Raw genomic sequence first — 14,827 nt, forward strand, 5'->3', positions numbered from 1 at the left:
GGCGGTGGTGACGGAGCATTGGGTGACAATGGTAGCATTGGTATGTCTTGACCATCAGAGTCATAGTCCCAGGAGATCTGTGATGCATCGAGAAGGCGACCATCCGAACCCACAGCACAGTTATCAGCGGCTGGGATGAACTCGGCATCTGAACAACTTGGTATCGTTGACGAAGAGTTCTCCTCACGATGAGTGTTGGTTAAAAGAGCCGGACTGCAACACATTGCTGCTGGTGCATCATCGGCGGCTGCGAGCAAAGGGGATGGTGGTGTTGATTCCATCAAGACATCGCTAGCACTGGCAGAGCCTCCCGTTGTTGCGTTGGGGAATGATGGCGGCATGTGGGCCTTTGTGGAGGAAACATGGCTCGGTGCGAAGTCCTCAACAGTGAAGATGTCCGGATTGAAAGGTTCAATGCCTGTCTTACGAAATGCTGCTAGAACACTTTCCTTATCGATGGATGCTGCCCGCACAGCCATATACTCCTTGACGAAATCCTGTTTCCGCAACCCTTCTCCCGTCTCCTCAACAATGTCCTCCATTCTCTCCAGCCATTTCTTTGACAAAGGCCCAAAGCATCCAACATCGCATGGCTGAACCTTGTGTGTGGTATGTGCACGGAACTTGTGGAAATGGATGTTGTTCTCAATTGCGTCTTCACGAAGGTCGTCGGTCAGGTGGGAACTGTGACCGTCGAATGTGAGGAGAATCAGGTCATCGACGTCTCCGAACTTGGCGGCCCTTGCACGGGCCTGAGGGATGAACACATCCCCGAACCACTTCAAGCATTGATAGTCGTCTGTCCAGCCATTCTGCGTCAGTCCGATCCTGTTTACTCAATGTTGTCAGACAAATTGGCAAAATTAATGAATTGGACACTCACGAGATGTTAGGGAATTCTGCCAAAAACCAGTCAAGGTCATAGGTATGTCCGCCTTGGAATATGAACCCAGGATCCAGCATTGTTCCATCTGCGCATGCACACTCGACAACTGTGACGAGTTCCAAACTCGCATCCCGCTGCTTGTACCTCGCTCGCGAACAACGAGCTATGAAGAACTTCTTGCCCGTCCTTTTCCTCCCTCCACCAATCTGCATTCCTGTCTCATCGAAGTTGTATATGTTCCAAACCTTGTACTGATACTCTTCCCTCGCTGCCCCAAGTTTTCGGAAATGATCAGCAATGCAATATGGATTGAATGCTTGAGCCCGATAAGGATCCAAGCCCGACGTCCCACAAAACTTCAACACCTCCTCGTGTCGCACCCTAAATGCTGTGACCCAGTCCAACGATGGCCGGCGACCTATCATCTTGAAAACCTTGGAGCGAATTTTCTCGCGACCCCAGGGCCTTGCTTCATCAGCATGGTGGAACATCCATTCCAACAGAACATCTTCATGAGCTGCCGTAAGGATCTTTTGCTTCTCGTGTGCAGTCCTAGGAGATTGATGAAGGCCAAGGTATCGGCTGTGGAGGGTTGTTTTCTTGACACCAAACTGGACAGCAAGAGATGCGTAGCTGGGTGTCTTGACCCCGACGTCCAGTGATTTCTCATGACGGAAAGCGATAGCAGCAGTGATCTGAGCTTCAGCATTATGTGCAGCCTCTTTCCGAGATTTGCGGCTGGACATTAGACGTGTCGCAATTGGCACGAGACCGCGACAGGTGCATGCAGCGGAGTCTCAACTTGTGTCACCAGGATCCGTGGTGTAACTAGCCGTCCCCGCAATATGCACTTCACAGAGCACTTGGACGGGATTCAATTACTAGAATACATTGAAACAGATTATATGATATACTTGAGATAGTTTTTTGAACAAAATTTGGCCATATGCTCGTGTATCTATCAAATTTGGATGTGTCACACCTTGGTGTAAATACTTTACATTTGTCTCGAGAACAAGCCACAAGTTAGAAATAATTGTGTAAAGAACCTGAATCAGTTTGAGAGACATCTATCTATCTATCACCAATTCTTGGAGGCCATCAGATGATCGTGGAAGAAGGAAGAGATGTAATAGTGAAATGGTCCAACCCAATACGACGGTCCAACTCCCCCCACGTGATAGTACTTGGTATGACACACCTCTGCTGCGCTGTTCAAAGGTGGAGAGATCACGAGGTGATGGTAGCACAACAAGGGGTCGCCGAAGCAAGGCGAGCCCCAAACCAAAGAAAATCTGAAGAGATTCTGCGAGAGGCACGATACATGAGTATTGAGCTGAACGAGGCCTTACAATGCTTCTTACAATCTAGCAGACAAAGTCTGAACTAGAGGGATGTAAGAATGAGGATGATGCTCAATATGACGAAAGCCTCACCAAATGCGCAGTGATTGGAGAGCGTTTGTAGTAAACGATAGGCGGAGCCTAGGTGTGGAGATCACTGACATTTGGATGAGTATGCGGCGCATAAAAAAGAGAGCGCGGAGCGCTTACCTGTGCTGGGTAGACGTGGTCTGAGAGAGAGGGCCAGCACAGGAGAGGGAAGCGACATCGATGACTTCTCCTAACCCAGCATCTGCCAAACTTTGGCACTGAGTCAGGGATCGATGTCGCAACCATGGTTGATGAGCGGGGCTCAAGGGGAAAAGACTCTGCGGAGCTGAATCTTTTCCTGGCGGAGTTTTGAGTTGGCGCAGAGGCCTACGAAATGCCTCCTTACCCTTGGAACCCGCCATTACGACGACCACATGTTAGCAACTGCTTCAATGATTGCTGCTCTTGCCAGTTCCCCCAAGCCAACCACTCTCCCTCCATTCAACCTCAGCAATTCCGCCCCTACATCCTCACTTACCATCATCCAAGAATATCAACTGCACCATTGATCATCATGCACCCTCGCCAAGTTTCTGTTTTTGCCCATCCGTCGTCATTCAACATGATCATACTGACGTTCCGTAGGGTGGTTTTTATTTTCTTGGCTTTCCCATTCCTTACTCTGCAGACCTTTCCTTTCAACTTGGTGTTATGCCACCGGTGGTAGCTTTTACAGTTTGGGGAGTGCTAGTCCGGCCAACGTCCCCCTTGTACCACCTTGTAATGATCTTATGATTACTACTTAGCTAGCAAGGTCGCTATTTCGGTAGTTACCTGAGTTGCTTATGCAGCGTAGTTAGCTAATAAATAATTCTCATTCCGACAACTTTTGACGGAGTAGTACACGTTTACATACAATAGGCAGGTATCAGACGTATGGTACAAGATAAATGGCATCACTGGCGGCGGGCAATTGGCGACATCACAAGAAAGCATAGCGAAAAAGACCCAACAATTTCCTTCATGAGCTCAAAAAAAGTCCACTACGACAGCAGCTGCTGAAGCCAGTAATTTGGCTCAGCACAATCCTCATCCGTCATCGCATCGTCCTCATAACCGAAATTCATCGGTTTAACGCTAGGCCACAAAGCACCGCCCAGATCAAAGCTTGATGACGACAACGACGAATCGGCTTGATTTGCTAGAAACCAAGGCATTTCTGTGAATGAGTAGATCGGATCTCGTTGTTGGTGGATGTATCCCCGTCTATCTCCCATGTTGTCCATGCTCACAGGAGGAGGAGGGCCTTCTACAACGATCGGAGCTGGGGTTGCGTTGTCGTCGATATATCCTTGCTCTGGTATCTTCATGCTGAAGAGCGACGGCCGCTGGATTTCGGTAGCGCCATGCATTCAGATGTTCGAATGGAGTAGCGGAGAAGGAGGACGTGGAAGTCGAAGCTTGGACGGGGGAAGGAGGAATTCAATGGGGACGTGACACAGAAGTCACGTCCCATGTACAGGGACCAACACTGTCACACGTCCTAAGGGAAATCATAAGAGAATGTAAGAGGATGGTTTATGAACGATGAAAGATTGACTCGCCTGCGAGAATGTGGTCCAGTGCGCCCAATTTCAGTCAAGCCTCTCACTGTCGTCGATGAGACTGAGTTTGACCCAGTCTGAGCAATCGACACCTAGACCCACTATAGTATAATTAGAGACATTGCGCCGAGGATTATACAGGGAAAGTACTAACGGGCTTGGCCCATCCGGGCACTCATGCCTGTAATACAATCTCTCTCTTCAATGACCAAGATAGAGGAACCCAAGGGTATGATCCCCCTGAGAAGCGTGGAAGGCAGCCAGGAAATCCAACGCGTGCACCACGCTCAACTGAATTCCACCTCTAAATAGCACTTCGCAGCATCGGCAAAACACCGACGGGACTTCAAGTCCCGAATGTTTGGGTCATCGAGAAACGCTGTCTCCAGTGCTATGAGAGCATTATGCAGCATGGGCGAGTAATGTGGCGTCTTGGGCGGGGTGTGGGAGCGGGGAACGATGAGTGCTCAGCACATGTCTTGAAGGAAGACGCACCAGGAGGTGAAGAGTTTGAAGAAGAGGTCGAGAGCTCTGGTAGTGCAACTTACATCAGCATTGCAGCACCTCAAAGAAAAAAAAAGAAACATGGAACGAACTTGTCATGGGACCTCCTTCTCCAGTGGCGGCCACCAATTCCTGATCACTTTCAGCGCCCTTCCACCGCTCCACCACCACTTACACCTGTGTTCCTGTCTTCATCCACAGGAACGGAAGCAGATCACCGCCTAGGACCCCCCATTCGACGCCCAAACGACCCCTCAGACACCAGCATACCCCGTATTCCCGCATAAATCCACCATACTACACTCCCCCATGTCTCTTGGCCCCATCGCTTCACAGACACAAGCAAACATCGACCCCAAGCGTCGAGATCCGCAGGGAGAGGGCGCAGTGGGCCAGATACCGCGCACACCTGGCTCAGTGCATTTTGTGAACAGAGGAAACCGCAGAGCGCTGCGGCGGGCGGGGAGAATATCATTGTTTCTTTGGGTTTGCTTCCGTTGGAAGTCGGAGGTGATGGGAATGGGAAGAGGAGCGTTGTTTACTCTGTGTTGGGGCCGTGGAAGATATGTCCTTCACGTTGGATATTTTCGTGTTTAACCAGAATGGATGAGGAGGTTGGAGGTGACGCGTCCTGGGGGGAAAAGACGGGGGAAGGGGAGGACAGGAGGAGTGTGATGGGCGAATTGGGCTATGGATAGCCGGGTGCGGATTGGGTGACAAGGTCCCTTTGGTACGTATGTACTTGATGATTCCTTTGACTAGTAAGTGAGGAAGGTTGGAGAGAGGGTGGGGAGAGCGGTGTATTGATTGGTTCATAAGGGTATAAGTGGATTGTGTTCGTTCACCCTTAAAAGAGTCTGCCGGAGGAGCACAGAGGTTTCCTTGCACCCTTGGCCGATGAGAATTGCTTTGAGATGGAAGGGGAAGAAAGAAGTTACAAGAAAACTTCATTGTATGCGACCCTTCCGGGATCCCCTCGGCCAGCGCAAGAAGAGTGTATGAAGAGCTGGCGTCGCGTCCATGGAGTGGTGTATATCGGATGTCCGCATGAAGTTGGTTGAAAGAGATCAAGGAACAGCATACGAGGTATCATGTTTTCGCGCGGGTATGGATCTTCACGAAGGTTGCGTCGGTCCAACCTCTCTTCAATGACCTGTTGGCTTCGACTCAGCGCTGTGTGTGACGAAACAAGTGCTCTCCCCATATAACGGCATCATCGCATCGGTCTCCGACATGGAGATGTCTGAGTTCGTCGTCAGGTGATCTGTAAATAATATCTCTTCCACCTCTTCCACCTCCGCCTCGCTGTCCTCCCCATCCTCCCCGCCATGGCTGCCCAACTCTCAGCTCGCCAACAAACAGATCTGTACGCGCAACCTATATCCATCCGTCTTTGTCACTAACGTTCACCTTCATGATATGAACAGGCACAAATGGATGCTCGATCACTTACCTCTACACAGCCGGATTCACAAAAACTTACAAGAGGAAGCTCCCTATTTGGTGTTTATACCCCCCATCTTCGCCTTACCTCCTCCGCCAAGGTCGGCCCAGTAGTGGGTTGTTGGTCAAGAACTGGACGAGCGTGATCAGGATGCATGAAAAGGTGTGTTCCACTCTCGTACCTTGCCTCCCTCATGAAATGAACGGCGCCTCGATTCGTAGATTATGGATCTGTAATCACGCCTCGCCCCAGCCGTCGAAGAATTATCGCATGCCTAGACCTCCGATGGCTCGAAACGCGCATATAAGGATGTTGTAGCGTCGGCTTCTGTAGACGCGATGAAGATCTGGATTGGGATTCGGGGGAATTGGAGAGGACATTGAAGAGCCATACGAAGGCGGTTTTAGATTGTCAGTAAAATTCGACGGGGAAAGTTTTGGGTGAGTGTTTTGTCTAAAACTGCAGAGTGGTCATGTGGGCTAAGGGATTCGATGTAGCGACGTGTTCGGACGATCTCTTTATGAAGCTGTGGAACGTCCCTGATGACTACAAGAACTTCGCTACCCTCAGAGGACCCGAACATTCCATCTCCAGCGTTTCTTTTTTACCAGGAGACACTCACGTCGTCGAGTCGAGTCGGGATCATGCTGTCAGGATGTGGGATGTCCAAACAAGGTGTGTTATCCCCCACTGCCTTTTTTACCTAACTAACCGCCTCATCGAAGTCATTGTGTAAAAGTCATAAGATCACACGAAGAATGGATCCGGTCTGCCATTCCCAGTCCGGACGGTCGACTTGTCTTAACATGCTCAGACGACCACGTACGCGTTTCGCTCCCAGTCCATAAATGTATTACACTCCTGACCTCATCTTCCTTCCAGACGGCGCGAATCACAGACCTAGAGTCATCCGCACTAAAGGCGGAAATGCGAGGTCACGGCAATCGTATCGAATGCGCCGTATTCGTACCTCCAGTATCTATTCCATCTGTGCGGGAACTGGTAGCTGTGGTAAATCCCTTCCTTTCTTCCCGTAGAGTTGCTGCTAAGTCGAGCATAAACATATCTAGCCTTCCACGGTCCAGTCCGCGAAAGTCGACTCCCTGGGGATCTCATTCGTCATAACAGGGTCTCGTGACAAGACGATCAGGCTCTGGGACGCGTTGAGGGGTCAATGTTTATGGACTTTTGTCAGTTCTTACTCTATAGGGTCTTATCTCTTCTAACACCTCGTTTTTGATGAACTCCAGGTCGGCCATGACGGCTGGGTTCAAGCAGTGACCTTCCACCCATGTGAGAAATACCTCCTCTCAGTAGCGGACGACCATACCCTGCCGATTTGGGATTTGAAGACTGGCCGATGCTTGCGAAAAGGTTTTCTTCACCCACACTTCCCCTTCTTTCTGAACTAAACGCGTTTCTTCTTTCCCCTCTCTACCTCTCGATAGTCGAAGCACACAGCCCCTTCGTACAATGCGTAGCATGGGGACCTGCACCCCTGACGGACGCGAAGAACGACGAGCCAGAGAGGATCGTTAATGTTTTGGCTACGGGTGGAACGGACAAGGTACTGTTGTTATCCCTCTACCTCCGTCTGACGACGAATCTCAATGTTCTTGATTTCAGTTGGTTAAGATCTGGAAACCCTGATTTCCATCGTCCGTCTGCTTATTGAGGATGTGGGACGTTGGTGATCTTACCTCCCGAAAGCAACACTTGGCTCCTGGCTCGCTTGACTGACGGCCCACTATCACCTCGAGTCTCCTGTCGGCCTCAAGGGAGGAAGGAAGATCCCCCTGCGTTTCACATCTGCAGTTCTACTGGTACCTCGGCCGGCGCGCCCCTGGGACTCGTTTGGTACCACCCCAGGTAGGTGTTACTCGTCTTGGGTGTGCTGTGTGGACTGATAGAGTGTTCGTCTTCTAGGTCTGCGGGACAAGCAGGACCAATCGAATGAGTGATTAGATGCATGCATGTGTTGACAAGAAGTAGATAGATCTTCCTCTTTGCGTGGATGCAAAGGCCTTGCGAATGAATGCGTTACGCAGAGGATGTCCATATCGTGGCCAGATGTCGACGCATTTGTTATGTAACTCCAAAGGTGCAAGTTCTGATGAATACTTGGTTCTCGACGACGTTTGACATATTTACATATAATGGGGAGGTGTCAGACGTATGGTATAAGATAAATGGTATCATTGGCGGCGTGCAAAACGGCGACATCGCAAGAAACGATAGAAAAGCATAGCGAAACAGCCCAAAAGAAGCCCAACAGTATCATCCTTGAGTTTACTACGACTCCTGCACCTGCTGAAGCCAATGATTCAACCTCGCACGATCCTCATCCGTCATCGCATTATCCTCATAACGGTATTCTCGATCTCCCCTGAAATTCACCAGTTCAACGCTGGGCCACAATGCACTGCGCAGAGTGAAGCTTGATGGTGATGAAGAGGGAGTATCGGCTTGATTTGCTGGGAAGGGAGTCCACTTTCGCGGACTGGATGGTGGAAGGCTGGACACGTTTATGTTCGACTCAGGAAGTCCACAGGTAGGGAAGGGGAAAGAAATGGATTTAAGTGCTTTCTTCCAAGGTAAGAAATGAAGAGCGCTATAGACTGGGAACGAAACGCCTACGTGGTCGTCTGAGCATGTTAAGAGAAGCCGACCGTCCGGACCGGGAAATTGGAATGGCAGAGCAGATCCAGTATTCGTGTGGCCGTATTGTCTGTAACACAATGACTTCAGTGAGGAGTTTAATCAGGCAAAGAGGGAGTGGGGTAAAACACACCTTGTTTGTAGATCCCACATTCTGACAGTATGACTCCGACTAGACGAGACGACTAAATTTTCTCCTCATGAGAAGGAAACACTCGAGATGGAATGTCCATGTCGAAATTCTTGTAGTCGTCAAGGGATGTTCCACAGCTTTGAAAACAGATCATCTGAACAAGACGCTATATCCAATCCCTTAGCCCACATGACCACTCGGCAGCACTACAAAAACACTCACCCAAACGTCGAATCAAACTGACAATCCGGGACCGCCTTCGTATGGCTCTTCAACGTCTCCAATTCCCGCGAATCCCAGTCCCAGATCTTCACCTGCGCGTCTACAGAAGCCGACGAAAGCTATCAGCGTTGATTTTGGGCGAGGCGTTATTCCACATCCTAAATCTGCGAATTGAGGCGTTGTTCATTTCATGAGGGAGGTAAAGTAGCGAGGTTAGAACACACCTTTCTTTGCATCCTGATCACGCTCGTCCATTTCTTGACCAGCAACCCACCAGACGGCTCAACCTTGTTGCGACCTTGTCGGAGCAAAGTTAGATCAGTGATCAAGTGGTAAGGCGATGGAGGGGGGTATAAACACCAAATCCGGGACTTCTTCTCGTAACTGGTCCAACGTTTTTGTGAATCCGGCCGTGTGGATGTAATCGAGCATCAATCTGGGCCTGTTAATGTCATAATGAACGTGAATGTTAGTGACAACGACGGATGGATATACGTTACGCGTACAGAGCTGTTTGTTGGCGAGCTGAGAGTTGAGCAGCCATGGCGGAGAGGATGGAGGACAGCGTCGCAAGAAAGCATAGCGAAAAAGACCCAACAACTTCCTTCATGAGCTCAAAAAAAGTTCACTACGACAGCAGCTGCTGAAGCCAGTAATTCGGCTCAGCACGATCCTCATCCGTCATCGTATCATCCTCACAACGGTATTCTCGATCTCCCCCAATATTCGTCGGTTCAACGCTACGCCACAAAGCACCGCCCAGATCAAAGCTTGATGGCGACGACAAAGAATCGGCTTGATTTGCTAGAAACCAAGGCATTTCTGTGAATGAGTAGATCGGGTCTCGTTGTTGGTGGATGTATCCCCGTCTATCTCCCATGTTGTCCATGCTCACAGGAGGAGGGCCTTCTACAACGATCGGAGCTGGGGTTGCGTTGTCGTCGATATATCCTTGCTCCGGTATCTTCATGCTGAAGAGCGACGGCCGCTGGATTTCAGTAGCGCCATGCATTCAGATGTTCGAATGGAGTAGCGGAGAAGGAGGACGCGGAAGTCGAAGCTTGGACGGGGGAAGGAGGAATTCAATGGGGACGTAACACAGAAGTCACGTCACACACACGTGCTGAGGGAAATCATAAGAGAATGTAAGAGGATGATTTATGAACGATGGAAGATTGACTCACCTGCAAGAATGTGGTCCAGTGCGCCCAATTTCAGTCAAGCCTCTCAGTCTCGTCGATGAGACCGAGTTTGACCCAGTCCGAGCAATCGACAGCTAGACCCACTATGATGAAAAGATTTTAGAGACATTGCGTTGAGGATTATACAGGGAAAGTACTAACGGACTTGGCCCATCCGGGCACTCATGCCTGTAACACAATCTCTCTCTTCAATGACCAAAATAGAGGAACCCAAGGGTCTGATCCCCCTGAGAAGCATGGAAGGCAGCCATGAAGTCGAACGCGTGCACCACGCTCAACTGAGGTTTTTGGCATTCCACCTCTAGATAGCACTTCGCAGCATCAGCAAAACAACAACGGGACTTGAAGTCCCGGATGTTTGGGTCATCGAGAAACACTGTCCCCAGCGCTACGAGAGCCTTATGCAGCATGGGCGAGTAATGGCGTCTTGGGCAGGGTGTGGGAGCGGGGAACAACGATTGCTCGGTACATGTCTTGAAGGATGAGCGTCGGGACGATACGGAGACACCAGGAGGTGAAGAATTTGAAGAGGAGGTCGAGAGCTCTGGTAGTGTAACTTACATCAGCATTGCAGCATCTCAAAAAAAAAAGGACATGGCACGAACTTGTCATGGGACCTCCAGTGGCGGCCACAAATTCCCGACCACTTCTTGCGCCCCTCCACCGCTCCACCGCTACTTACATCTGTGTTCCTATCTCCATCCACAAGAACGGAAGCAAATCACCGCCTAGGACCCACATTCGACGCCCAAACGACCCCCCAGACACCAGCATATCCCGCATTCCCGCATAAATCCACCATACTACACTCCCCCATGTCCCTTGGCCCCATCGCTTCACAGACACAAGCAAACATCGGCCCAAGCGTCGAAATCCGCAGGGAGAGGGTGCAGCGGGCCAGATACCGCACACACCTGGCCTCAGTGCATTTGGTGAACAGAGGAAACCGCAGAGCGCTGCGACGGGCGGGGAGAATATCATCGTTTCTTTCGGTTTGCTTCCATTGGAAGTCGGAGGTGATGGGAATGGGAAGAGGAGGAGCGTTGTTTATTCTGTGTTGGGGCCTTGGAAGATATACCCTTCACGTTGGATATTTTCGTGTTTAACTAGAATGGCCGAGGAGGTTGGAGGTGACTCGTCCTGAGGTGAAAAGACGGGGGAAGGGGAGGAGAGGAGGAGTGTGATGGGCAGTGAGTTGGTATCCTGAGGTTTTGGCTATGGATATGTAGCCGCGTGCAGATTGGGTGACGAGGTCCCTTTGGTACGCATGTACTTGATGATTCCTTTGATTGAGCGAGGAAGGTTGGAGAGAGGGTGTGGAGTCATAAAGTCTGGTTCGATGCCGGGGCAGTTTTCAAGCATATAAGTGGTTTGTGTTCGTTCGTCCTCGAAAGAGTCTGCCGGAGGAGCACAGTGGAGGTTTCCTCGCACCCTTGGCCGATGAGAATCGCTTTGAAATGGAAGTTACAGGCCACTGATCCTGAAAACTTCATCGTATGCGAGTCTCCCAGGATCCCCTCGGCGTACACCTTGAGCTTGAATTCCCGTCCATACGCTTTGATAAGGGCTTCGTGCAAGTGTAAAAGAGCTGGCGTCCATGGCGTCGTGGTGATCAGGATAAATATAAATGCGCCCAAATAAATATCTGCTACTTCCGTAAACGCGGATGTGATGCTCGCACAACCTCCCTCGATTGACCATCAAGTACAAGTATCCAATCCCCTCCAGATATACTTCCACAGCAGATCCCCTCCCAAAAGAGAGGAGAGCATGAGACGTGTCTTTCAAGCTCTCTAGCGGTGTTCAAGTCATCTCGGATTCATCTCTTGTGTAGGTATCTTCCTGCAAGAACCCACGCCCCTCTAGGTATCTTACCTCGAACTCCCCGATACAGGGTCTAGAATCTACTGTGCTAAGCTTCATGTTCGGGATCGTGACGGTGCAGACCTACATCTACTTCTCCACCTCAGGCTTTCGTAATTATAATGACCTGCATATCTTAAAGTGGTTTGTACGTCCTCTTCCTCTCGCAATTACTAAATAACGCCTCACCAGAATTCGCTGTGGTCCACCAAAGAGCCCTGTAAACTGGTCCTCTTGAACCTCATTCCGCCATTCTTCAGTGGCTGTTGAGTGTGACGTTTGTGGGGTCCAGGATTTGTGTATTGCGGGAAGTATGTGCTATTATTTGAGGAAGCAAAGGAGGGGGGGCGATTAAGAGGTGGGTCTTTGGTTATCTGTTGTGATTTAATATGATGCAGGTTAAATTTTTTTGATAGAACAGCGTTGCTTTTGGATAAGTCTTTTGTGTGTTCTATCCGTATGTATCATTTCCTACTACAAGCGTCTAAAACTATGCCTAATTTTCTATATAGAAACTGGTCTGATCTCGCTACCAGATTACCATCTTACTCCAATCGCCCGGGATATTTTTTGTCACTCACGATCGACTGGCACCTTGGTGGCTGTAGCAGCAGCAGACGCGGCCGTGCACTTTTTGTTCGACCACGCCAGCCGACGCTGAACGGCAGCCATACCTTTGTGCGGCCCGCATGACCCAATCACCCAGAGGCATTCTTTCCCCCCAGCAGACGCTTTCCCTCACATCTTGGAATATCCAGGCCTCCCAGTCGAGGCCCGTCGCACTCTCCGAGCTCATCCTCGGCCCCATTTCTACAGGACCCAAGTTTCCCGACATTGTTCTTCTCGAAGAAGTCTCGTCTATCTCTCCTTAGCGACCCCAGAGTACTCACGCTCAAGCTTCGTATCGACCGATGCCATTTGCGACCATGACGTTGCTCTCCACCAAGAGTTTTGCCTCGACGAGAGATTGAAGTCCGTTGTCAGCGCCGAACACGTCTATTGGATAGATGATCGGGCCATACTTTGCCAGTGCACTGGATCAACGCGGGAGCCTCGGCTGACCTTCTTTCTGGTAGCATGTCAAGTCTCAGTACCTGATAACGGTACGCAATCTACACGTCTCCTTTTTTTCGTCTCAACAACTTTTTCAGTGCCGATCTCTCAAAGTGAGTAACCGGCTCATTGTCGAGTTCACCTTCTCTGGACATCCATTTTCATAGCTGCAAACTTTTCAAAGACGGACTTCGGGTGCCAATATATTTGCTTCTTCGAGTCCCCACATTGGCCATGCTTACCTCGGTTTGGGAGTGTCAAGTGAGTTTACACCCTTTTCGATTCCGAACCTTCGGTAGCTAACGATTATTTACCAGCTAGCTGCACTGAAAGTCCAGCGTATTCCCTCACACAGCCACATTCGCCCACTCTCAAAAGCAGCGGTCAACGACAGTTGACCTTCGCAGTTCAATTTTTACCTCTGCATCAGCAACGTGCCCTTCCCCACCGCCAACTATGTCTTGGCTCTTTTCACAGTCCTCCCGACTGACTTCGATCGTCGGGAAGGCCTTTCAGACGACACGGACTCACAGCTTCTTCGTTTCGATGTCTAGTGGAGGATGATGAATCGTGACGGAAACGGACGATGGATGGGTCGAGGTTACTGTCGTCGAGCCGATAGTGCGGACCAGGTTCGAAAAATGACGTTGAAGTGGCACCCTTTGACTGGCTCTGTATCACTCTGAGAAATTTGAGGAGGAATGGCGAGCACAGTGGACGTACGAGCGGAGGTTGGACAAGTCCAATGTGACAGTGTAGGTGTATTCCGCCGCGGAGTGAGGGTTGCAATTTTGGGTCCACAAAGGTCCGAAACGCGAGCAATGAGATCGGGGATGAAGTGTCTGCGGAGTGTGTTGAGCTGGGCGTGATAGAGCAGTGGTGCCGTATGCTGGAGGCCCTTTGTGAGGCGTGCTCGAGTACCCGACACCGGAGTTGGTAGAGATGGATGAAAAGAGCGAGTGAGCGGTGGAGTTGCAGTGGCATGCGTTGTCCCGTTCAAACTTCCTGGTCTGCGGATTTTATTTCCGAGGTCGGAATAGACTAGGAGAAGAATGTGACTCCCGAGAGTGTCTGGATGTAAATCTCGAAGGTTATTAGATTCATATAGAGGAGGTCGAAAACTCACCCAGGGACTTGCCAGGGACTCGAATCGGCTGCGATAGGTTCTGCATAAGAAGTCGTCAGTATCAGTGGTAAATTTTGTTGCCACCAACCAGACGCGCTCGGACTCCCGTGCCACGAGGATCCACAACGCGTCTTTTGGAAGGATTGATGTGAGGCCAGAAGGAAATAAGCTCACCATGAAGTATCTCGGCCATAAATAATCTACAAGATGGTCGTCAGAAGCTCGAATCAACATGTGACTTTACCGTGCATCTTACGCGCTACGTCATAACGGCCTGGTCAGAGGCTCTCCACCATTTCCCTCTTCATATGACCATGCCATCCCTCCTCTTATCCAGTCAACTCTTCGCCTTCAAAAGACAAGATCGAAGGGGACGCTGAATGGGTACTCCCGAGTTCTCGCCAGCTGAGGGAAAACGGAAATATCAAGGTAGGCGTTTACTTACACGACCATACAACGTCTTACTCAAGTCTTGCTTGATCAAGGTTCCGAGCAAAGACCAGCGCGTTTCTAGGAATATGCTAGGCCAGAACAGTGTTCGAGAGCAATCGGTACGTTGACAACGTACCGATTGCTACCTATACCTGCAGAACATCGCACGCCAACGACATCACCCATAGCCGATGTTTTCAACACTTGCCAGTGAAAAACCTCTTCGCAGGGCTATAGTACGTCCATCCCCCCCCATTTACTCTTCATCTCATGAACTTAGTAAGAAAAGTCTCGGTTATCAGCGGAATCCTCAAACCGCTCGCGTCG

General features: G+C 50.2%; 6 protein-coding genes across 6 annotated transcripts; 1 reads left to right on the plus strand and 5 right to left on the minus strand.

Annotated features, from left to right (window-relative positions):
• Positions 1 to 2,370: 2,370 nt before the first annotated feature.
• On the minus strand, positions 2,371 to 2,681 carry LACBIDRAFT_317397 (uncharacterized protein; the record flags this gene model as incomplete). The annotated part of the gene is made up of 2 exons (XM_001879080.1): positions 2,371 to 2,386; positions 2,440 to 2,681. 2 exons carry the CDS (start codon positions 2,679 to 2,681, stop codon positions 2,371 to 2,373), a joined length of 258 nt encoding a protein of 85 aa, XP_001879115.1.
• Positions 2,682 to 4,150: 1,469 nt separating this feature from the next.
• Positions 4,151 to 4,466, minus strand: LACBIDRAFT_317399 (uncharacterized protein; the record flags this gene model as incomplete). The annotated part of the gene is made up of 2 exons (XM_001879081.1): positions 4,151 to 4,329; positions 4,460 to 4,466. The coding sequence occupies 2 exons, from the start codon at positions 4,464 to 4,466 to the stop codon at positions 4,151 to 4,153; spliced, it is 186 nt and encodes a 61-aa protein (XP_001879116.1).
• Positions 4,467 to 8,212: 3,746 nt separating this feature from the next.
• On the minus strand, positions 8,213 to 9,079 carry LACBIDRAFT_325488 (uncharacterized protein; the record flags this gene model as incomplete). The annotated part of the gene is made up of 4 exons (XM_001879082.1): positions 8,213 to 8,326; positions 8,449 to 8,539; positions 8,825 to 8,924; positions 9,049 to 9,079. The coding sequence occupies 4 exons, from the start codon at positions 9,077 to 9,079 to the stop codon at positions 8,213 to 8,215; spliced, it is 336 nt and encodes a 111-aa protein (XP_001879117.1).
• A 959-nt stretch (positions 9,080 to 10,038) lies between these two features.
• On the minus strand, positions 10,039 to 11,007 carry LACBIDRAFT_325489 (uncharacterized protein; the record flags this gene model as incomplete). The annotated part of the gene is given in 5 exon segments (XM_001879083.1): positions 10,039 to 10,109; positions 10,168 to 10,194; positions 10,223 to 10,568; positions 10,588 to 10,603; positions 10,709 to 11,007. The coding sequence occupies 5 exon segments, from the start codon at positions 11,005 to 11,007 to the stop codon at positions 10,039 to 10,041; spliced, it is 759 nt and encodes a 252-aa protein (XP_001879118.1).
• Positions 11,008 to 11,947: 940 nt separating this feature from the next.
• On the plus strand, positions 11,948 to 12,159 carry LACBIDRAFT_317404 (uncharacterized protein; the record flags this gene model as incomplete). The annotated part of the gene is made up of 2 exons (XM_001878868.1): positions 11,948 to 12,037; positions 12,082 to 12,159. The coding sequence occupies 2 exons, from the start codon at positions 11,948 to 11,950 to the stop codon at positions 12,157 to 12,159; spliced, it is 168 nt and encodes a 55-aa protein (XP_001878903.1).
• A 1,384-nt stretch (positions 12,160 to 13,543) lies between these two features.
• LACBIDRAFT_317406 (uncharacterized protein) lies at positions 13,544 to 14,245 on the minus strand (the record flags this gene model as incomplete). The annotated part of the gene is made up of 3 exons (XM_001879084.1): positions 13,544 to 14,013; positions 14,069 to 14,108; positions 14,243 to 14,245. The coding sequence occupies 3 exons, from the start codon at positions 14,243 to 14,245 to the stop codon at positions 13,544 to 13,546; spliced, it is 513 nt and encodes a 170-aa protein (XP_001879119.1).
• Between the last annotated feature and the right edge of the window lie 582 nt (positions 14,246 to 14,827).

This window comes from Laccaria bicolor, genomic scaffold (genome assembly GCF_000143565.1).
Source record: "Laccaria bicolor S238N-H82 LACBIscaffold_7 genomic scaffold, whole genome shotgun sequence".
Lineage (NCBI taxonomy): Eukaryota > Fungi > Basidiomycota > Agaricomycetes > Agaricales > Hydnangiaceae > Laccaria > Laccaria bicolor.